The 24,788-nt window shown below is 39.5% G+C and overlaps 2 protein-coding genes across 9 annotated transcripts in view; both read left to right on the top strand.

Moving 5' to 3' along the window:
• The window catches only part of ablim1b (actin binding LIM protein 1b), a 71,642-nt gene extending 63,851 nt beyond the window's left edge, over positions 1-7,791 (top strand). For 2 of the 6 annotated variants that reach the window (XM_057358545.1, XM_057358544.1), the window contains exons 19-26: positions 1,309-1,401; positions 1,716-1,763; positions 2,788-2,928; positions 3,379-3,464; positions 3,638-3,761; positions 4,141-4,199; positions 4,306-4,366; positions 4,464-4,768. In XM_057358545.1, coding sequence (XP_057214528.1) covers positions 1,309-1,401; positions 1,716-1,763; positions 2,788-2,928; positions 3,379-3,464; positions 3,638-3,761; positions 4,141-4,199; positions 4,306-4,366; positions 4,464-4,501 — 650 coding nt within the window. In that variant the 3' untranslated portion in view covers positions 4,502-4,768. Of the gene's footprint in view, positions 1-1,308; positions 1,402-1,715; positions 1,764-2,787; positions 2,929-3,378; positions 3,465-3,637; positions 3,762-4,140; positions 4,200-4,305; positions 4,367-4,463; positions 4,769-4,838; positions 4,914-6,175; positions 6,257-6,352 lie in introns of those variants that run through there. The other 4 variants (XM_057358550.1, XM_057358546.1, XM_057358549.1 and 1 more) reach the window with 4 other exon arrangements.
• Positions 7,792-13,223: 5,432 nt separating this feature from the next.
• The window catches only part of afap1l2 (actin filament associated protein 1-like 2), a 32,687-nt gene continuing 21,122 nt past the window's right edge, over positions 13,224-24,788 (top strand). For 2 of the 3 annotated variants that reach the window (XM_057358899.1, XM_057358898.1), the window contains exon 1: positions 13,224-13,415. In XM_057358899.1, coding sequence (XP_057214882.1) covers positions 13,400-13,415 — 16 coding nt within the window. In that variant the 5' untranslated portion in view covers positions 13,224-13,399. The remainder of the gene's footprint in view (positions 13,416-24,788) is intronic. The other variant, XM_057358900.1, reaches the window with a different exon arrangement.

Genomic DNA, 24,788 nt, shown 5'->3' with positions numbered 1-24,788 from the left:
CATGTTGTTGTTTTGATCGTGCGCACCCTAGTGGCGGTATTTACTAACTGTAGATTTAATAATACATTTTATGATCATAAATAATTTACACAATATTATTATTGTGGGCATTCAAAATACAATAATTCCGAGTTATTATAGTTTTGTTTTGAGTTTTATTTTAGTCTTATAAATGTTTTGAATTATATTTTATTTTTATATTTTTATTATTTTAGTTTTATTTATAGTTTTGTTTATTCATAGTTTTTAAAATATTTTTAGTTTTTGTTCATTTTAGTTTAAATTTTTGTAATTTTTGTGTGCTTTTGTCGTTTTTATTTATTTGTTTATTTTTTATGTTAATTTTTTTAGTTATTAATTTTAGTGCCAATTGCAGTTTACTCCTGAGGCAACATTTCCAATTTCTGTTTATTTTAGGTTTTAAAACAATATTTCAACCAATATTTTGTATGATTTTAATTTAAAGAAATGTTTTAATAGTTTTAGTAAACTATAATAGCCTTGTTGTGAATCATTCTAGATAACATATTAGCATAATTGTTTACATTTCTCTAAAATTAAAGTAGCTTACACATTAATAAGTAATACTTACATATTCAGTGGTCTAATTTATTGACATATTAATCGTAATTTAGTTGTGAAATTTTCATTTAAACTTTTTTTCTTAAATGCTCAAGATTCTTTTTCTTTTTAAGTAAGTAAAACGTTAAGTACAGCAATAAAGATGTAATCAAATAATAATAAAAACATTTCTATTGCTTTTATTATGGTATTATCACGATATGAATTATTACCACGTATTTCATATAATTAATCCCAAAATATTGACGCTATATCGCCTTAAATGTTGCTTATGTAGGCAGGTTTTGAAATGAAATGCATGAAGTTGCATGCTTATTTTATTTGTTTTCATCACAGGCAAAATGAACCCTTTTCCAAAACTATCCCTTCATTGGCTGTTATGTCATAATACCACCAGACACAAAGAAACACTTTACTAACAAGTGACTCTACTTTGTATTTTAAAATTGAACTTTTGACCCTGATGTCGAGTGTCCCTGTGTTCATGATTGTGAAGCGTCCGCATGTCGTCTCTTTCCACTCTATCATACCTGTTTCTCTTGTGGGGCCGTCACACGCGGTCCAATCTGTCCCACCCTCATCTCTCTTTTCTGTTCGGCCATCTTTCATCAGTGAAGATGTATTCCGGCATTATTCTCTCACTCTTTCTTTCCTTCTTTTACTCTTTCGTTTTGCTTTTTGATTTCTTTTTGTTTCTCCCGCTTATTCTCTTCTTCTTGTTTGGAGGCACTGAGCCGTCCAGTGGCCGGAGTTCTCCCCTTTCCTCTCGGCCGGCCACCCCGACCCTCTCTCTGACCCCTAAACATTTCCACATCCCAGGTAGGAGCTGGAGCGTCCATGAGTACATGTGTCCGTCCCTCTAATTCTGCCTCTAACAGTTGATTTCTATTCCTTTAATCATCTTTCACTCTCCTCCTGTTTTGTTGATTTATGCATTTGTGCTTTTTCATTGGTTTTAACAGTGGATTCTGTTTTGCTAAATACATGTATTACTGCGTACAATTCACATTGAGTTCCGGTTCATGTTATATGCATCAGTTTTTCCTGAATCATGATCGGCAGACAGTGAATGGATGATTGAAGCATATTATTTGTGACTGGGTTTGTATTAAAAATATATTTTCAATCCACAGACCAAGGCATTAACATGTATAGAAAACCACCAATCTACAAACAGCATGGTAATGTTGCTTAAAGTACTTGACCGAAGATTTCTGATTAACATTGTACAGTATATTGAAATATGCACTATTGTATGTTGTGATATTTATAATTCTATGTTTCTGATCTATGGTAGCTATATACATGTATTTACATATACATACAGTAAAATATATCATACATTGTATATGCATAAAACTTGTTAATAATACTTTTTTTTCAAAATACTCGTGGGACACATAATACATTTTGTGCCATGTTTGTATATATGCATACAATCACTGACTATTTATTTTATTTATATATGTTTATGTGTGTTGACTCCATCCATCTATTAATGTGTGGTTATGTTGATTGTCACATCACATCTTATGTTTACATGTAAGTATCATTTGATGTCGTAATCCTTTCCCATCTCTAAAGTTCTGAGTTTTTACTTTCTCTCCTATTTTTTCACGACTGACTCGCACACCAGAACAAACTGAAATTCCTTCTTCTTTAACAATCGCCGTTAAACTTTTATTCTGCCTTGTAACTGCATGGATTTATAGATTGACAGATCCCATAACAATTTCACTGAATCCTCAGATTACTCAGAACTGTTATACACAAACTGAATAGCACACTTGAACATTAAGTCTTTTACTGGTTACAAATACACTTTACATATCTACATTTTCTTCTTGCTTAATAATATACAGCACCATAAATTTGCAAACAGTAGCATGTGTTCCCGGAAAAAAAAAAAACATTTTAAATTGTCATGTATCAAACATAGTGGTGGCCATTGACATATCAAAGCATTTGGCAATACATTTAAATACAAATTTCTGTTGAAAGAAAACAACATGTGGCTAAAATATTAAAGCTTGTACATTCATATTGTAAATATTAAGCTTAATTGTATCTTATTAATATTACTGTAAAACATGTCATGTTGAAACGTCATGCTTTGAACTCATTGGCCATCACTGTACTTACTGTCAGCCTATGAGAGCCGGTCACTGATAGTATAGTTCCCCCAAAATACCGATTCAGATTCAGCTGCCCTGGCAGCCCAAAGCAAGTCTGCCGATGACATCATCAAATCGTCCAAGTTCCCTGCTGCCCACGCCCCTCGACCGGATGAAACCCCAAAGATTGAGACCGACTACTGGCCGTGCCCTCCATCCCTCGCTGCTTTAGGTATGCCTCCGCCTCTGGCGCCTCCAGGCCAAGACCTGCATTACCAAACAGATGGAAGCCATTCGTGAACACTGATGTTTGAGAATGATTGGATTGAATTCCCAGTTACCTTCTGTTCTACCTAGAGTCAATTACACAGTAATGGCTAAAAATCTGGGAGATGCTTTACTGTAGGATGCTATAGGTGGCTTCACAGACACATAAATCAAATACAGCCACATGTCCAATCAAAAATCATTTCATGAGTCTTTTATTTCTTTGTTTATTTATGTTACCATTTTGTTCCATTTGATTTCCTTGTGCATAACAGCATTCATCCTCAGGTGTTCCATTGCTGGTTGCCATGGATACAGTGACACGGCATCATTTCAATCAGCTTAATCTTTTTCTTTCTATCTTTCTTTCTTTATGGTCTCATTCCGCAATGTTTTACTGGTCCTGGACTGGCAGGTTCAGATAGCAGGAGTCGCTCACAAAACGAAGAGGAGGAGGAGCATTTGAAACGTAGGCAACTTCAGGAAGAACATCTCAGCAAGGTACAGGGTGTCTATGTGTATCATTTTAGCTTATTTTTATATTAAAGCAACTATTTAAATCAGTGCAAAAATGACTCTCACTGAAACATCATGCCTGGTTGATAAAATTGTTTCCTTTGGATGCCTAATATCAATGTGCTGTCATGTGACTGAACCCCATGTTTAAATTGCAGATTCAGTCTGGACTTGGGAAGCTCATTCTGAAGGAAGAAATGGAGAGGGAATTGACCAGAGAGAAATACACACGCAGTGTTGCCGCCCAATGCTTTGACTCCCAATACGCAAACTGTATCACAGGTACATTGACCAGTGTGCAAAAACAAACATGCGTACTTTGACAGGTACTTTTGACAAGTGATAGTTCACCCGAAAATTAAAATTCTGTCATCATGTACTCACCCTCTTGTTATTTCAAACCTTTATGACTTTGTTTCTTCCGCAGAACGCAAAAGAAGATATTTTGAAGAAAGTTGGTAACCGAACAGTACTGGACCCCATTCACTTCTATTGTTTGGACACAAAACCAATGCAAGTGAATGGGGTCCAGTTAACAACATTTTTCAAAATATCTTCTTTTCTGTTCTGGTTTGAAATGACAAAAGGGTGAGTAAATGATGACGGAATTTTTATTCTTGTGTGAACTATCACTTTAATATAATAATATGTATGTCTGTAGACTCCCAAACCTCCAAAACATCATCTCTACCGGGATATGGACGCAATGGCCTGCATCGAGTAAGTCTGCCATTCACCTGTATTTTATTAAATAGTTCACAGCTAGAGGAAAGAGCAGAATTCAATGTAATTAAATGTGATTTATTTCTTATCTCTGTTCTTACAGCCGCAATCTACCGAACTCTCGCAGTATAACAGTTATGGGGATGTGTGTGGAGGACGAAGAGGTAATATAATGCTTCTAATCCTCAAAATACCTCGGATAACTTGTGTCATTAAGTTTTAAGTAATTGGAATTATCTGTTTTTTTCTCATTTCTCACAGATTTTAAGGTATGTGACACATTGCACTATAAGCACTGAGCATGTGCATCAGCTCTCATGCACATATGAAAATGAAATCATGCTACATGTAACCGGAATGGCACTCATGCCCTCATTGCTATGCTTGCGTCTGAGCCATGGGGATAGAGCACAGATTTTTAACTTTGAAAAATCCCCACCTCTCAGCACCGACGCTACATTACAAATCACATGGATGGTTGATCTTCCAGCCTGTCTGGATCCACCTCCCTAGAGAGTATTGCATGTAGAGCTATAGCTGTGAGGTCTAGACTGTTTCCCGAGACTCTGAATTCTTCTGAACAGTTTGCTGTCTTTTCTCATCATCTGCATCACGTGTATATGTTCTGTTCTGTAGCCCACCCAAGATGCCCAAGATTCCATTACAAGAATGGACAGGGGAATGTCTATGCCTAATATGTTGGAATATAAAGCAAGTATCCCAAATATTTTCTTTCATGAAAACTTCGTTTTTCTTCTTTTTCTTCCTGTAATACTCGTTTTGTCATCAGTTGGGATTGTAATTTTGGCTCCGATTTTAGGCAATGGTCAGTGGGAGGAGGAACAAGAGTAGCATATCTTGCATATCTTCTTAATAGCTATGAAATTTTAACATTGAATATTTTTAGATCATTTTTTTATTACTGGTTCTGGTTAAGAGGCTTAACAACAACATACGGTAATATTTTGTTAAAGTGGTTGCTATAGTTACCAGAAGCCTGATTCTCTAAGAGCCAAACTAAGATTCAGGTGTGCGCCCCAACTAATAGTTCATGGCAAGATTTAATAGCTTAAGCTTAATAGGCCTTCCCAGCAGCATAAAAGAGAGGAAGTCACTTTATTTATTCTTGACACTTAACTGTCCTCAGGAGTGCTAGCATTAAAAGCTCTATACTTCTTTCCTATGGATAAAGTTGGCAAATAAGCCATCCATTGGGGAAAACAAATTCCTATTGTTACCCAATAATTTTCTCCAGAAACACACATCTGAACATGCAACAAACGTTACTTTGCATGTTTAGTACAATTCCGTCTGATGGAATATGCTCTGTTACATGTTGCTCTATAGATTCATCTGCACTGAATTAAATTAAATATTAGTCATTAAACCACAGATCAATACACAATGCCTAGAAAATATTAACATATTTAAGTAGATGTCGTTTCCTGACTATTTATTGAATTACTTTATATGAATAGAAATGTGCACAGTAAGGACTGCTGCTGACATACAGTATGCGTAGATAGTGTCTTTTTCCATATCTTTTATTCAATAACTATGCAAATGCAAATAAAAAACAAATCTATATCTTTTCCTGACAAAAACAACCACAACTAGATCTATTTTTCATTTCCCCAATACAAAGTAACACCAGTTACTGGGATTTGTTTTCTCCAATGCACAAATTACGACACATTGCCGTCTACTGTTTATCGAATTAAAAGCACTACATGCTTCTATACTGCACACTTTTACACATACTTTCTGCTTTTGAGACACACACGTTTCACTGCATGCTCGCATCTTTTGCTCTGCCTCCACATGTGCTGTATGCTGCAGTATTGTGTTTGTTGTTAGAATGTCATGACTGTGCATCATTCCCTCATCCAGCGCTGCTTTCAGCAATTCATTGTGTTTGGCAAATGCCCTCGCATAGCATTCTTCATAACAACACAATCCCTCCTTTTATAAAGGTGTACCCATGTGAAATGCTCACTGTCGCCAACAGAGGGCGTACTAAGCTCCCGAAGGACGTGGACAGGACGAGATTGGAGGTAACCGGAAGGAAGCTAAACAGTCATTTATGGAAATGTCATAGCAGCTAATGTATAATTCGCTCTTTTTCTATTTCTCTCCTTATTTATATCCAGCGCCACTTGGCTCCCGAGACGTTCTTTGACATTTTTGGAATGGAAATCCACGAGTTTGACAGACTTCCGCTTTGGAAGCGCAATGATATGAAGAAGAAAGCGAAACTCTTCTAGATAACTGTGCATGTTTTAATTTATCAGTCACTCATATAATGTATTAGAGCTATAGTTCTCTGATTTCCTTGTTTTTATTCTTTTATTTTGGTTTGATTTTTTTGGTTTGCATCCATCATGCACAAAAATCAATGTTGCTTCACGAAGCCCACTCCTTATTTTCCCCGAATCTAGAGCGACTGTTTGAGGTTTGAGTGAGCCGATGGTGTCCTTTGCACTCATTAAACCCGCTTCCAGAGACTTCTCCTCCTGCACCTCTTGTAAAACAGGACTGTAATATTTTAGATGAGGGACCGGGGGCTGTCAGCGGGGCTCTCCCTCTAAACAGGCTGTTAAGGTGGTGAAGTTGAAGGAATCCCTGGAGACCCCTGCTGCTACAGACCTAACCAGAGCTTTCATGTGCGTTAAACTGGGGAAATGGGCGCTACTGAAGATGTTTCCACCTGCGGAGTCAAAGCCCCCCGGCTCATCCGAGTCCCGGCTCTGGAAAGCATTAGAAAGTGTTGAAAGTGAGATCGGCGTTCGTTCCCATCAGACCTCTGCCGCCTGAACACGGTCTACAAAAACCACGTAAAGTAGCTAGCATGTTCTCGCCATAGCCAAAGTCTAAAACAGCACCTGAGATAGATAAGTTCTTTATATGAAATTCTTTTGTCTGATGATGTCATAAGAGGTAGCGGTGAATATTATTATTATTTAGAAAAGTAAGCGTAAAGAATTCCTTTTTAAAATTGTTATTGACGTGTTTCACCGCTAGAGGCCAGGCTCGAGTCATACTCAGATTGGTCCTCTTCTGCACAGAGTCCTCAGATTCAGACAGTCTGTTTATTTTGACCACAGTTGGGTCCTTTCTGCAATATTTAATAGCATATCGTTTTAAATAACGTTAAAAAAAGCTTTTGAAAGGACTTCCTCAGAGGTTCCAATACTGCCACTGTGTTGCCATTGGGATTGACGGAGCTGTAGCCATAGCATCTGTGCCGGGTGTTTATTCATACTGCTGCCGAATAATGCCGTTCCCATGGACTCTGTCTCGACTTGCAGACGTGCTATGGAATGCTGTCAGGTATTATTCCCGACAGCTTCCTGTATTCCTAACAGGGTTAATGACAGAGAGCTAGGACATATTACAGCATTGTGCTTTTATAGTATCACAAAACACGCAAGTACAACGAGTGTGGTTACTAGAATCAGACGTGTATGTCTCTATAAAACAGAGTTGGTTTTGATACCCCTACTGTGTACCTCATCTTTTCTGTCTTTTTTGAGGGAAAGATTGGGTGTAAAAAGCTCTGCTGAGTAATAAAACTCTGCTTCAGAACGTATTTGTGTTTTTCTTTGACTGACATAATCGTTGCGGTGTGGGGCATGAAATACATGTCTCAAGAAATGGTCTCTGTGTGGATCGAGGGGCCCGTCTCACAAGTGGGAGGTCCGCCCGTTGAGTCACTTGGAAATCCCTGGGTGCTTTCCTTCGTGTTCTCTATGCCTGATAAATGGGCCCTGCCGAATGACCCCTTTCCCATAATGCTCTCCGCCCAGGCTTCACAGTCAGTTAGACTCAAAACAAGCCATAGCATATTGATACACTAGAGCGCTTTCACTTCTAATTGTAGAACAGACATATTTCAGCAAAGGAACTTGAGTGTGGTGTGGGTTTTTAAGAGAACACTCTTAAAAACAAAGGTGCTTAAAAGGTTCTTCACAGCGATGCTATAGAAGAACCTTTTTTGGTTTCACAAAGAACCATTCAGAACCATTCAGTTCTTTAAAGAACCATCTCTTATTCTCTTTCTTACTTTTTTATAATCTGAAGAACCTTATTTTGCTACAAAGAACGTTTGATGCCATAGAATAACCTTTTGGTTCCACACAGAACCTTTATCATCTGAAGAACCTCTATTTAAAAAAACCTCTATCTATTTAAAAAAAGTTCTTTGTGCCGAAAAAAAGGTTCTTCTGGTTATAAAATAAGAACCTTCAGATTATAAAAAAGTGAATGGTTGACTGAATGGTTCTTTGTGGAACCAAAAATGGTTCTTCAATGGCATCGCTGTAAAGAACCTTTTAAGCACTTTTATTTTTAAGAGTGTAGCAGATCACACACAAATGAAGAAATTGTTCCAGCCAGCTCATCATTTGAGCTCATTGTAATGCTTGTTTGGGTTTGGTTTTGTTATCGTTTCATATGTTTGTGAAGAACTTTGCAGACTTCTCATGTCTTTCCTGTTTTGGGTCTTGACATCATCATCCGCTGAGCTGAACATTTCAGACCCCACAAGCTCAGGAGTCTGATGAAATCGTATGAAAACGTAATGAGGGGCTTTGCCATCACACGTCAAACCCGATGTCTCCCATGTGTTCTCGGACCTTCTTGACGGTTCATTCTCACGCTGCTTTGACCAGAAACCTATTTTTCCTTGTATGAGATAGACTGAACCTCACTTAGTGTAGGAGTGGCAGAATAATATTGTTTAATGACATAACACTCTCCTCTTGGGAGTCCAGGGGAGCGGAGAATAGAGTTTGATCAGGTGCATTTCTTTTCCTGACCGTGTGAAAAGCTACACCGACTTGACAAGGTGGAAAAAACATTGAGAGGAATTTGGGATTATGGTCAACGGTCAGCAAGATAGCACAGTTGGTCAGTGACTCAGAAGAAGATGGATATGCCTGCAAACCAGTCCAGAAAAAGATTTTATTTGCAGAGCTCAGAGGTTGATGTATATAGCTCATGAAACCTTGAATTATGTTTTATTTATGTATCAACTTTGCCAATAATGTCTTTCAGAAAAATTTTAATATGAAAAAATATTTTTAAAAACTAAAATGTAAATTGACATTTATATCATTTTTATATTTTTTGAAAGGTTCATATTAAAACCTGTTAAGACTTTTATTTGTGGACTTGATGTATGAGCAATCCTGAGCACAGATTAAGACTTTTTAAAGATGTGAAAACTTTTCTACACTGTTACACTTTCTATTTTTAACTTTTTTTATCATCCTACTTAATGTAAAGAACATTCTGTGACAACATAACCTTGATATTTAACAGTTTGACAGAGTAAAACAATTAAAGCCACAATATGGAAGAATTTTGTTATGAAATATCCAAAAATCACTTGCACAGTGTGATATATTTCGTGCAGTTGTGTACTTACATTATCCCAAATGTTCCCAAGAATGTGCAAATCCAGAGAAATTCCTATTTAAAATAATGGCCCGTCCCTTCTCGTCAAATGCGGAAGTGGAAGTGGTTATACAGCATCTGGGACGTAGCATCCGTTGTTCTGTTATTATGGATCACGATTACTCTTTGGCGAGTAAAGGAAACCCAAAAAAAGCGTAAAGGTAGGCCAAACGAGGCAAGCAGGTTTATGGACAAACAGAAATAAAACAAGGATTAATATCGGCGTGGCGTTTTCTAAATGGAGAGAGCTTCGCGACCAATTTGGACTCGACAGAGACTCCGCTCTCGCATGTGTTTTAATAGACAGGTAATCAAAAATTTGAATAGTATGAATGCAGTTACCCTATGAAATACAGTATATGTCGCACAAAAATATGTAGCCAATAACGTTACTTTTAAATTCTGTGGGTTCGTTCAAATGTACTTTTTAAACGAGGAATGTATGACTGTTTTAAACTGTTTTAAACCGGTAAAACTGTAGCATTACGCTACGAAATCAATTGACAAAGTCCAATACGGGCAATCACGGGCTAACGTAGCATTGCATTCCACGTTTCTTGCAAGCTAATTCATTACGATGACATAAAATAAAATAAATTCATTAGTTACCTCGTCCGTGAACATGATGGGCGATCTCCATATGCCTGTGGATGGTAAAAACGACATGTCCCATAATAACGTCATTTAGCTTTTGTTATTGTTTAGAAAGTGCACCATCTAGCGGTCCAAATATTCCATATTGTGGCTTTAACGGTTGAAATCAAACTTTGATTTGGTTTTCACAGACTTGGTCACATATTTGAAACTCTAAAAGAAGACAGACATGAGATCACCGGGACTCCAATCACTTTCTAGGAAAAACTGACACATTAGGGAGATTTCTGTTGTTTATTTCTCTTTCCTATGGGAGGTATTCCATTTTACACACAATCCAGAAATCCCCTTGTTGTTTATGTGTTCCTTTTATCCGCCTGCTGTTTCACTTGTTGTGTTCAATAAAGGAGAGCATCTCATCGCCCCCGTGCAGTCTTTAGTCTCGGCCCTGACTGATGTATCCTGAGCACCTCTTTGTGTACAATGACTGTTTTTGTGAGTGTATATCTGTGTAACATGGGAAAGGTCCTCGAATCAAAAGGCCCCACTGGTGGGATGAGACTGATTCAGTGACCCCTGATCTGTGAGTCACAGCTGTGGAATGTTCTTTGTGCTCCAACCAGTGGCAGCCACGAGGATCTGCCAATGTCCGCACCCACCCGATCCAGCTGATACACAGCATCCAAACAATTCCCATAATGCATCAGGAACCTTTTAAAACATCTGAGCTGTATTCCACATTTCTTAATAAATCTGTAGCATGTTCTGAAAGCCTTTGAAGAGCGAAGGAAGGCCTTATGAATTTGAGATGAATCGCAGCAATATGCGTGTACATAAATGTTTTCCCTTTGTTTCTGCTCCTGTGTGTAAATGGCCTTCGCGCTCTATGAGCATGAACAATATGACTCCCCTCATTTTTTTCTACAGACAAACCTTTGGGAGCCAGACCACCCTCCGTCAGGCCCATCACCACACACGTCTCGCAGACGGTTTCTCATTCACACATCCACCTCTAAAGCCGCAGGATCAGCTGAGCTTGAATACTGACTGGAAACCCGGTAGATTAACTGCAGGCAGTTTTAGGGGCCACCTTAGTTGGGGGATTACCATGTCACTCTGAAATGAGTAACTCAACCACTGTCACTCTTGGATTGCATTTATTGAACATAGTGCTTCTATGAGACCACCAAGAAGGCTATTAAGAAAGCATTCATGGTGGGGTTTTCATCAATGAGAGATTCGAAAACATATTACTTCAAAGGCATCCTTTTACTTATGTTAAAATGCTTTTTTTCTATCTCAACTTTAAGTAAGCCACCAATAGGTTGATCTCCAAAAAGCAAAAGACACTGTGACATTTTCATAACACTGCTCTGTTTACACGACTCTGTTTTGATGTCTTTCAACATCATTTATTAGAGATTAGAGATGTCTATAAATAACCATCAGCATTGCATGTGGGAAATTAATATGTTCTGTCTACATCACCGTATTTGGGAATTACATTCTATATGTACTACATACATGCTGGGAAAAAACAAATGCAGCATATTATGAATTATGATTTATACACATCTAATCCCTTAGTTCACCGAAAAGGCCTTGACAGCGAAGACTGGCGACGGAAACTTTTGGAACCCCTTGGGGTTTGTTAGAGGGGTCAACTACTCAGAGCATGTGACTCTCATTGACCCAGATGATAGTGATACAGGAAAAGGTTCTCACAATTACTGACCAACTGACAAAATGTGATATGAAGTTCCTGATTGAGTAATTCTCCTTATCTGGAGCAAACAGGTTGGACTAGGCTACAGGTTTATGTGTGCAAGAGAAACAATAGATTTTTTCTGGATTATATAATAGTACAACTACCCATCATTTTCCTCCCAGGTTGACGCCAGAGATCATTTCAATGAAATATGATTGATTTTTATTCCTGCTTGAAGCGGTTACACAATCCATTTTTCGTTTAACCTTGTAGTCTTGGATTATCTTGACACCGTTTTAATCTGGGTTAATATTTGATCCTGTTTTTTTATTGTGCACTGTATACATCTGTGTGACATCCCTACTTGCATATTTATGTGATAAATGACACTGACTGATTGGATAAATAACACTCTCAGTTGCATATTAATGAGGTCAACAGTGTTGACGAGTACAGTAGAGCTTGGAAGAGCACGCGACATTATAACTGTTTGTGCTTTATTTTCTGTCGAAATTACTTTGTGTAGTTGCGCACTGGGTGATTTTAGTCACAACGAACGCGCAAAAACAAATAATATGCTTCTGTGGACAGGAGATAGGGCGTTTGCCCCTACAACGGACGTTAATAATTGCCTACTAAACCCAGGGCGTGAAAGTGTTTCTTCGTAGCGCGTGAAAGTTGTAGAAAGCTCATGGCTGTGTAATGACGTAAGCACCGAGCAGTTTATGACTAGATTTCTGTTGTTAAACAACATGCTGTAACACAGGTGTCATTTCACACTTTTAGTATTGCAATTCGAGGCTATATTCGATTTCTCAATCCAGGAATAAAACAGGCCTGAATCGTGTAGACTATTTAGCACTGAATTTCACTTAGCTAGATTCATTTAAGTAGCAGTAAACCTAAATGGTATATACTTATTTTCTATAATCTATTTGAAACTAAATATGCTGTTGACGTATTGTATCTACTTTAGTGTTTTATACGTCATGTGAAAAGTATATATACTGTGAATAGCTCTACAAGTAGCCTAGTTTTTCTAGTAGAAGATTGTATGTCGTGTAAAAGTCTATTAAACTTGGAAGTATACATTACTTGGAAGTGTATAGTACTATGTACATAATTTAATAAATATAAACAGTATTGTCAAAGCTTATTTAAGTAAATACTGTGCTGCAAAATGACTGTCAGGTCATGATTTGACGTACAGCACTGGACAATGACGCGGTCCAGAGGGGGCGCGGCAGTCGCGCGACAGTTCGAGCGAGGCGCATCTGAAAGAGTGGTAGAGGAGGAGAGGATAACAGCACACCACCAACAGTCTGGTGTTTCAGGAGTGTCCTGAATCTGTCCTTAAAGCTGACTCGAACTGGTCTGGACCGATCTGCTTCTTATAAAGAGAGCTGGCACACGGGGAAGACTGTTTCACGCGTGAAGAATGGAGAAGCACAAAGGTAAATTAATTGTTAGGTGAACTTATTCCTCTGGAGTCTGTTTTCTGCGAATATCTCTATATTGTTTGTTTGCATGATTTAGTGTCACGTTCCCGCAAGTTTTTGGTGAATTAAAGTAGACTTAAGTCTTTTCAAGCAGTTGCGATGTACTGTTCTCTCTGTTTCCATACTATATAGGATATCGGGTCGTGGGAATCTCTCTACAGAGGGATGCAATGTGAGCATAATGAGTTTTCAGGCAAAGTTTACTTTACCCTGCGCTGATTTTCTGTCTCTTTGTATATTTTGGTACTTCAGATCCTTCCTTAGTATAAATGTGATTTCTGGATACATAAATAAACAATCATTTATTAGAGACCTTCACAGGAGATTCTATGCGGTAGCAACAATTGGTCTTCCCAAATTCTTTGGATTCCTGTGGTTTAAGCTTTTATTTGCATAGGAATTTAGAGCTTTAATAATTCATGACAAAACCGTGATAAGAGTCTTCTGTATGGGAGGGACAGCAGCGTAATATTTTTCTTTCTTCTGGAAATATCTTGCACAGATATGTTTTAAAAACCATCACAGTGGCCATTCATCATGTGTGGCTATTAGTGTTGACAACAGTGTGTTGTCAAACTTTTAAGAAGCAACAAACCAAAGTCCATAGAGACTGTAAAAACAGGAGCGTTTGGACAGTAAAAATCTCTGTACCACAAATGACAAAGGTTTTCACTTCATAATTCCACTTCCTTTGCTGGAGGCTTGAGCCTGTGGTTTAGTTTTACTTTGAAGTCAGGTTTCTGTTTTAACTCAAAACACTTATAACTCATTGGTTCTTGGGATTTGCAAAACAGGTTCACGTCGACATTTCTGCATATTTTTGAGTGACTAGTTTTGCCGCTTTACTATTATGTGGTCTGTGGCGTAATGATGAGATTAGTTGATATTTGCTTTTCCACCATTCCTGACATGAATGGTTTCTATGCTGCCTGTTTGATCCATTAAATATTCAGCATTCTTACAAATTGTACAATTGTCAGCTGGGAGAGCTAAGCATGTGCGATGACAATTGTACTGTACATACAATTCATTTTGTTCAATTCAAAGGCACGTTGGTTTTATTTTTGAGGCGAGCACTTTGAATTCTAACTCTTGTAAGTGTACTGTAAATGTTGACAATGACAGGGCTGTAGTTGTTGTGGTTAGACGTCGATGGGCCTCTTGAAGAGTCTTTGTGAATTTTGTGAGATAAGAGTAGAGGGAGGGAAGGAAGATATAGGGAGGGAAATGGATGGTGGAGGCATGTTGAGGAGTATTGCATAATTCCTCCCATGAATAAAACACTGAGGGGGTGGCATACTATTTTTTCCAGGGTCGTACATTTATATTTAATCATTTGGCAGACGCTTTTATCCAAAGCGACTTACACGTAGGAGAGCATATAAACATTTTGTCAACACGCCAAGCAGTACTATTAGTTTACAAGGCCATGCCACTAGGATTAAAGCTGGAGTAAGCAAAGGAGAGAATAAACAACAAGAAAAGGTTTTTTTTTTACAGAAAGACAGACAGAGTTATTGGTTAGTCAAATAATGTAAGATGCTTGGTTTGCATGTAGCATAGCTCTATAAGCTCATATAATTGATGTAATAGTGTAGTTGACATGTTAAATCCTATGACTTAATCTTGTACCTGTTTTTGTGGTCCTGCAGATTATTGCATCTAACAATGCAGCACATGTCAACATGTCAACCCAAAATGATGTTGTCTTTGTATGGTCTTGTGATGGGAATAGACTCAAGGACTCTTGTAATAATGTGAAAATCCACTTTGGTTCATGTAATTCTGGAGACCGTTTTGTAGTGTGGTTTTTGGACACACTACAGAGTTTGAGCTTCAGAGTTCACCCTTGCACACTATCATTGTTGATTCTGGCCTATTCAGTTTCGCTTTTACATGAAAATGTGCCTTTTGTGTTGAATCTTTGGTTGATATTTTAGCCAGGGCTTAGTTCAAACTCTTGTTCTCTTTTTATAGCAGTAATTATACTTTACGATTAGATGGAATGGAACGGCGTTAAATAGAAAAGAAAAAAGGAAAACTCATAGATTCTAGTGGTACCTGAAACAGTGCAAAAGTAGGTCAAGGCATCAAACATCTGAATCTGGTACCGTGATGTTTGGCATAGGCCAAGTAGGGTATTTAAATCCTTGACGTACTCGTCCCTCCGGTTTCCTTCTTTCCCGCCCTGGTTTGTCTCTTCAAAGGTTGCCTGTGGAACCAGATCTCACCCCTGAGGTCCAGTATGATACGAGCGTGTTTCCTGACCCACCCATGGGCCCCTCTGCCTGGGCCGTCGTTTGAACCGTGTCAGCGTTCCAGAATGTTGCTGGAGACAGAGGGAGGTCTCGTACATCTTGTGCAGGCTGGATGCTGGAGGCAGCTCCAAAGCTGTTTGAGAATGAGAGCTCAGCATTTTTTTTGCGCCTCGGTTTCTGAGTTCATGCCCTCGTTACACTCGCTTCTAAAGAGAAGCAACAGGGAAGCAGCACGCTTATTAGTATCCGCACAGCGGAGCCAGGAATCAGCACTTTCCCTGGACCAGGTTTACAGAGAAAAGATCAGATAGTCTTCCCTTAAGGGGTCAACTGCTCCCACTAGTAATTTGGCCACTTTGGCTCTTATCCTGATCGGAGCAACGTGTAAAGTTGGCAGAGAGTGGTCGATAATCTGCACAATAATGTTATCGGCACGACTGTGTTTACCAGTGGTTCATTCAGGCGTGGAGGTTGTGTTTTTGAGATGGCTTGATAACTGCGCTTATCTCTTAGGAGTGTCAGTGCTGATTTGTCCACGGTTAAGATTACAACCCGGCGTCTTTAGAGGGCCAGACTGTGTAGTCGTGTTGGTTGTTAATGTCAGTCAGCGTGACGTCACGGCTTTTTCAGATCCTGTCTTGCTCATAGCTTCACGATTTGGGAGTTCAGAAGCTGGAACAATGACCCGTTAGTTGTGACTGTTTTGATTTGCCGTTCATGTTTTGACTGTTGTGAGTGACAACCAGATTCTTGAAATTGTGTCGTGCACATTTCGCCAGCGTTATATATAATTAACATTTGTGAGAAGAGTCAATCTCTTTAGCGATCTAAAGAGATGCCCACTGTTTCTGAAGTCTTTTTTATGTATGGCTTGAGTTGTACATCCATATCGAAGTTAGCGTCACGTTGTGGTTTGGAACTGCACTTTAGTGGCCAAAATATTAAGAATAATCGGCATGAGCTGAGTCCCTTTTTAATCCCACTTACTGTATCATCTCCTATTTATTCTCTAATGAACCGATGAGGTCAGAAGCTGCACGGTTGAGTGAAACAGAGGTGAGCCAATAGCTAAAAGAGTGAGGATGTAAGCAGTCAGTGTGTCACCTGTTTGGGCCGTGAAGTGATCATGTAGTCTTCGTAGCTGCTAGTAAATATACTTATTTTGAAGGCTTTTATAAATAAAAGTGCTAGTATTATGCTTTGACATTTGCATGTATCCAGTGTAAGGGTGTAACAGTTTGACATGACATGGTTTGGTACTTTCTATAAAACATAGTTCTCAAATTTGTTCCATCATGGAGTGATGTTGCAATGCAGTTCAGACATCTTAATCCCAAATTGTCTACAACAGAGTAAGGTTGTCATGACATCATAAACATATCTCATGATACTATACGCCTAAATATCACGATGTACTGTATGACCATAAAATTTGCCAGATCAAATTCATCATTAAAGCGAAATACACAAGACAATTCAAAGCAAAAAAGCTGTGTATAAACTGAGGCATGGTTAGACACATGTCTGTAAGAGATGTGTACGTGTCAGAGGGGCTGTGTACCTCGCTGTGCTGAGTGACTCATTTACACATTTGAACTGGAACCGGATCCAAAACCGTCACTGGCTATCCAAAATAGTTATTCATTATTATCATCTGTGCAGCAAATGTCGGTCAAAGAGAAGATGCATCTATGTGACTCTGTGTGCACAATTCTAATGCATGTCTGTGTTGAAGAGGGACAATGTTATCAAATAAACTAGTCCCATAAAGTAGCACAGCAGAAGTGTGAGAAACCGTCAGTCCAGACTAGAGTCATGTTTGTGGACAGAAAGGGGAACAAGGAGAGGTCAAATAAAACCGTTTTTTTAGTTAACAGATCATGCTTTGCAAATGTTTTAAACGATAACACAATTATTTTGTTTAAGTAGCCTTCGTATATTTATTGTGTGCATTAATCTGTTTGATGCAACCTTTTGAACCTTTTTACAGTTTTGAAACGCAACCTTCACGTTTGTAATGAATTTGTATTGCTGTATTTTGGCAGGTGGCTCTTTATCATGGATTATTTGGTCATGGTTGCCAGAAGATCTCAACCATAACTAGTTCTCTGTCCAAACTTGTGATTGTAAATGGCCCAGACAAAAGAAAACATTTTGGCTCCATTCGATAAGAAGTAATTGTAGGAAATGGAATTTGTATTGCAGTTTTTCTGTGCAATCTGATTTTCTGCGGTCCTGATTGCTCAATTTAAATAAACTGAAACTGTACTAAAAAGTCAGAGCCAGTGGGCCGGACCATAATGCAACATTCCAAGGTTAAGACTGCTGTATGCTATAGGTGCATGTAGTTACATTTGAACAAGTTGGCCAACAGATGTATGTTTAAGTGTGTGGGTGTGACTAGCTTTTACACATTATGCTGAAACGTAATGAAGTATGTTTTAATTTACAGTTTGTTTAAACTCTTGTGTTTCCTTCTTTTAAGGACAGCAATTATATGTAATTGATGCATTTATGTTGCATAATGTCTGCTGGGTGTGTAGTACATAAAGATTTGTTTGGGTAAACATTATGGGTTGCAGCCAGACTATTACACAGTTAACATGATGAAACCATGAAATAATAACCTCATTACTTGTGGTGCTTGTGTGGTGGCAGTTGTGATTATGTAGCCATTTAGATAAGTGTACTTCAGTGTTTATATATCCAGATAAAAATCAGGAACAAAAGAGCAAATTTTTGTCAGTGTGGAACTTTTTGGGTCAATAAAATGATCAAGACTTTCAAAATGAAACACTACTGGAGGCCTTCAATTAAAGCATTTTTAGGAGATTTTTAGGTTCTGAAGTTGGTAGATGCTTTCTAATTTGTTACACAGGTTCTTTCATATATTTTTTTCACGCTTGTCTTTCTAAACCTGTATATAACACAACAAAGATATTTTGGGAAATATCTCAAAGTGTGTCAGTACAATGAAGGTCAATGGGGGCCAATTTTTTTGGTTACCAACGTTTTTCAAAAATATCTTATTTAGTGTTCTGCAGAAGAAAGAAGGTCATACAGGTTTGAAATGAGATGAGAGTAGTAAATGATGACAGAATTTTCATTTTTGGGTGAACTATTAGACTAGGTTTTTACACAACTCAAACTCACAACCAACTATTCAACTGGTTGTGCACAACAGGTTAGTGGTTCCAGACTGCTTTTTTGTGGTCTTCGTATAGTCAGTGTCATCTTGTTTGCTTTAAAGAAAACAAGAGAATGCTATGAAACACCGAAAAACATGCCACCACTCTGGTGATCTGCCGCCCACGTGCTTGACAGCCTGTCATTTCAGAGATTGAGGGTTTGTCTTTAAAATCAAATAAATGATGTACTATGACTTGTTGCTTTGAGCTGTGCTGAGTATATGAGCCACAACTGCATTTTAAGTGTTAAGCAGAAGCTGCCTTTAAAATAAAACCGTAAAGGTCACCAAAGCATCCAAAAAAAAATCCAGTTAGACCAGTCCGATTTAAGCTCATGTTTATTATCCCTGCTCTGATACAGTAAACGGTTTGCGGCTTTGATTCCTGGAAAAGTGGTACCTTGCAATTTACAGTGTGCACGTGTCTAAAATCAGTTCAGTTACTGCTAAAGAGGAAGACAAACAAGCGCAGCAACAATGTGCACAGTATGAGACAGGGTTTATTGAGGTGTTCCTCATTCCATCAAACACCTCACTTCCACATCAGCTAAAAGTATCAGCCAAAGAATTTCTTTGTGCCTCTGCGAACCAAAAGTCCCGAAATAGAGGAGGGGTTACAAAACATAACAAACACTTTTATTTTCAAATGTTTGCACTGGAAGAAGGAAGTGGGTTAGTAAATTCCCCTGCAATTTTGACCAGGCAGGTTCTATCAGCTGCATCCTTATTCTGTAATTCTCTAATGTGCTATATTTTAAGCTTCCAATTGACAAAAGTCAAGGGCTATTGCATGTTGTGCAGTCCACGAGTCACTGACAAACCCAGGTTTCATTATTGTGAAGTATTGTGAGCAATTATAGTGCTTACAGGAATGTAACATATCAGTTCTCATGCGATGAATGGGCTCAGGGCCAACTGTAACCAATGAAAACTCAGGCCTCTTCAGACTGGAGTCAGCTGACTTTATATTCCCAGGGTCTCTCCAGAGAAGGGCATCTAAGTCAATCTCTAAAACACACGGCAGAGAAAATGTTTGGACAGAGAAAACAGGATGAAAGAAACATATAATGCCCTGTAGAAATAATTTCAGGTCAAATACAGTATGTGTGTCCTATGGTGTGACAGCAAAAGTTTAGAAAACAAACAGTTATTAATAAATTGTTTAATATTATTTATATATAATAAAATAAAATATTTGTATTTATTTATTTATGTCTTATCTAATAATATATTATTTTTTATTATTAATATTTATATGTATAATATAAAGTAGCATAAGATGGATTTATCTTCATTGTTAGTTTTTTTTACTACATTTTTGCTGTCATGGCTCTGCTTCATTTAGTCATGTTTTTCTTGGTCCTGTAGCAGAGTCATGACAAAGCCTTTGGTTATGTGTGGAGAGAAACATATTATTGTCCTTTTGACAATAATATACGTTCTCTCCAGTGTCTCGTCTCTGTTCCTGCCATCTTGTTTCCTCGTTATCTTTCCCTGAGTGTTTTATTTCCCACACCTGCCCCGTTTTGTTATCCTTTGTCTGTCTTCCCTATATAATACCCTCATGTTTCATTGTCCTGTGTTCGGTCATTGTGTTTGGTGTGTGAATTTCCTGTGTACTGCTGTGTTTGGTCATTGTGTTTGGTGTGTGAATTTCCTGTGTACTGCGGTGTTCCTGTTTGCTGTGAAAACCCCAGTCATGTTAGTAAGTTTTCAGTCTAGTTTATGTCTAATGTTGTTTATTTCAGTTTAGTGATAGTTAGTCTATGTCCTGTCATTACCCCGCTTGTCTTGTTATACCCCACCGTGGGTCTTTGTTTTGTATTTTTGTATAATAAATATCCTTTGTTAACCCCTTCATCCCCGCTGCCTGCAATTGGGTTCTTCCTCCCACGTTCATCAGAATGACCGAACCCAGTCGAACCCAGCAGGCGGCTCCCAAGGACGGCAAGGCGTCGTCTCCCCGATCCGGCCTGGCTCACTTGCTACTGGGGTTCGCCAGGGAGTTATGGGGACCGGGAGTTCGCCAGAGCATTCTCGGCGGTGGCAGAGGCGACCGGGTTCAGTGATGCGGAGTTGAAGACAATCTTCAACTGCTGCCTCACCCGGCGCCTCACACCGTCGGAGAAGAGGCTGCTGGCTCCTCTCGGGTTTGCGGATATGGTCAGGTACGTGGCCAACCGGGATGATCCCGGGAGTGGAGTGGCGACCGCTGGCGAGTGGGGAGGAAGGACTCAGGGACGACGTCTGGGGGTTCCCTCCACGCAGAACTACCTCCGGTCCCCACGGGTCCGCCAAAGATGGCTGCAGACCCGGCGGTGCGGAAAAGGAGGGAGGAGCGTCACGGGGGAACGTACTGTCCAACCGTCCAGTCCGGTGATCCAGCCGGCGTCCAGTCCGGTGATCCAGCCGGCGTCCAGTCCGGTGATCCAGCCGGCGTCCAGTCCGGTGATCCAGCCGGCGTCCAGTCCGGTGATCCAGCCGGCGTCCAGTCCGGTGATCCAGCCGGCGTCCAGTCCGGTGATCCAGCCGGCGTCCAGTCCGGTGATCCAGCCGGCGTCCAGTCCGGTGATCCAGCCGGCGTCCAGTCCGGTGATCCAGCCGGCGTCCAGTCCGGTGATCCAGCCGGCGTCCAGTCCGGTGATCCAGCCGGCGTCCAGTCCGGTGATCCAGCCGGCGTCCAGTCCGGTGATCCAGCCGGCGTCCAGTCCGGTGATCCAGCCGGCGTCCAGTCCGGTGATCCAGCCGGCGTCCAGTCCGGTGATCCAGCCGGCGTCCAGTCCGGTGATCCAGCCGGCGTCCAGTCCGGTGATCCAGCCGGCGTCCCAGCCGGCCTTCCAGCCGGCGTCAAGCCATGTCCAGCCGGCCTTCCAGCCGGCGTCAAGCCCTGTCCAGCCGGCCTTCCAGCCGGCGTCAAGCCCTGTCCAGCCGGCCTTCCAGCCGGCTCAAGCCCTCCAGCCGGAGCCCCTGTCCGGGCCAAGCGCCCCGAGACCCCCAGGGTCAAGACTGTCCCCCCAGGACTCCTAATCCGCGCCCTCGAGGCAGCCGGGGACTGGGACTTCTCCCCACCCCCATGGACTGCCCCCTATGGGCCCTTGTTTGGCCCCACCCCCCTCCCATGTTTGTTATTTTTGATGTCCCACCCTAGTCCTGTTGTTGTTGTGTCTTGTCTGCCCTTGATTTTGTTTTCTTTGTTTTGCCTTGTCCTGTCTGTCTCCCCAGTCTGTCTTGTCTCGTCCGTCTACCCCTTGGTGAGCACCTGGAGGTGCTCATTAAAGGGGGGGCTTCTGTCATGGCTCTGCTTCATTTAGTCATGTTTTTCTTGGTCCTGTAGCAGAGTCATGACAAAGCCTTTGGTTATGTGTGGAGAGAAACATATTATTGTCCTTTTGACAATAATATACGTTCTCTCCAGTGTCTCGTCTCTGTTCCCGCCATCTTGTTTCCTCGTTATCTTTCCCTGAGTGTTTTATTCCCACACCTGCCCCGTTGTTATCCTTTGTCTGTCTTCCCTATATAATACCCTCATGTTTCATTGTTCTGTGTTCGGTCATTGTGTTTGTGTGTGAATTTCCTGTGTACTGCTGTGTTTGGTCATTGTGTTTGGTGTGTGAATTTCCTGTGTACTGCGGTGTTCCTGTTTGCTGTGAAAACCCCAGTCATGTTAGTAAGTTTTCAGTCTAGTTTATGTCTAATGTTGTTTATTTCAGTTTAGTGATAGTTAGTCTATGTCCTGTCATTACCCCGCTTGTCTTGTTATACCCCACCGTGGGTCTTTGTTTTGTATTTTTGTATAATAAATATCCTTTGTTAACCCCTTCATCCCCGCTGCCTGCAATTGGGTTCTTCCTCCCACGTTCATGACATTTTGCTATGTCACACCATAGGAAACATGTATACGGTTTATTGGTCAGCTAAGCAAATGGACATTTTTTTTAATAAAATGCCATAGAAAAGTCAACTGTAATAGAGTATATAGAAAATAAAATATAAAAATATATGTATATATTTGTTTTTTCACACAGGCATCAAACAAATGTCAAATAAAATAATATGCACATAAAACACCATTGAAAAAACTGCTGTGAGCGAAGATAACATATATAAAATGAAATTATATTTTATATTTATATACATTTATAATATTTTTAATTATACATAAAGGGTGCATTCATATTTGTAGTCCTGGTCCGCTTAGCGCTCAGACTGGCATTTTAACAGCGAACCTAAAGATATCGAACCTAACAGCTTACGTGTAATGTCGCAACGTGATTGGACAGCTTTTATGATTTATAATTTAAAACAGAATTTACCTGACATCCAAAACAATGCTGTGTGCTGGGTTAACATGCTCCGTGCCTGCACATATGAGGGTATTTTAAGCAAGCGGGTAACTCGCGAAGACCTCATGAAGTGTTCAAAGCAGTCAAAACGGCGCCAGGAATTCCTCCGTTACATGCAAAAGCACAGATCTAATAAACACTCCGTTTATATTACCAAATCACTTGATTTTCGGCTCGTATATTGTTATCACTACCTGTTTTTGGTTCAGTTCGATGCCTTTGGTATAAACCGCACTAACATAGCAATCGCACCAGAGTTCATTTTAATCGAACCAAACATGGCATATGTGAACACACCCTTAAATTAAAAAATAATAATTAAAAAAAATATTTATAGTCTCTGTTTGTTTGAAAGGCACCTTTTTAGTGGGAAAGAAACAAGCTGTTGATTTACGAGAACATAATGTTTGCACTAAAGCCACACGATGTAAAGGTGCACTCAGTAATTTTCCCTTGTGGGTTTTTCACATTGCTTTTGCCACAAACATTTGGTCACTGTCATTCCGAAAGCTCGAATGACCAAACAATCTGTTTTTCGGAAAATGTCCTTTTTATAGTATCAAATACTGTGTTGTCAAAGTTGACAGGCATTTTTATACTTTTTAGTGGTTAGATATGTACAAAACCCAGTGACAAACATAAAGGGTGACTAATAATAATGATTTATGGTAAAAAATTAAAAACACGAAATATGGAGATGCAAGGTTTCAGAAGGACAGCAGCGATATATTGATGTGCCAAGGTGTCAGTACTAGTCCAAGATGACTGTCTGTCAAATCTACTAGTGCAACATAAACAAAATAACTGAGTGCTCCTTTATGCTGTAAATGCCATTGAATGATTCTATCAGTGAAGTGGAACAAGTTGGCCTGTTTGTTTGTTGGTTTGGCAACTTTTTCAGGGAATGTTTACTGGATAAGGAGTTATTCCCAGGAGCTATTTATGCATGAAGTGAATACATAGATGTTATCTGCCTGTGGTGGCGGCCAAGAATCTCTAAGACAGAGACTGACTCCCTAAGCTATGATTTCCTATTGTCTTGCATGCCTTCACTTTGACATGTCTCGAAGCACATCATAGTTTCACAGTAAACACAGAGAGAAGAGTATTATTACCATTGGTTTAATAATACCCTGTACCTTTTCATCCATGCTTTAGCTTGACATCATTTCATCATTTTGAAATGTTAAAAATGACAACAATTTTCTGATCGTAACTTGCATACTAAAGCTTATGGTCCTTGTTTTGCTCAAATATTTATATTAGTAGGAGAGTGACCCCAACCACCAGCACTCGCTCATATGTCATTCACTTGCCGAAACGAACACAAATTACACATTTCTGATTAGAGATTTAAACTGTGGCTGTTGGAAGTTGTATTGACTAAATTAGCTTACATGCACAAGCTTTATTGCTCTATGTGGTGTTTTAATGATAAAATTTCACATAATAATAAGGAACTTTTTGTTTCGTTTTCTGTTTTGAATGCTTGTCCAATGAGCTCTGTTGTGATGCTGCTTTATTCATGAAATGGGAAGAA

Source organism: Triplophysa rosa, linkage group LG18 (assembly GCF_024868665.1).
Source record: "Triplophysa rosa linkage group LG18, Trosa_1v2, whole genome shotgun sequence".
NCBI lineage: Eukaryota > Metazoa > Chordata > Actinopteri > Cypriniformes > Nemacheilidae > Triplophysa > Triplophysa rosa.
Note: the sequence above shows the minus strand (reverse complement) of the source record. Positions and strands in the feature narration are given on the sequence as shown.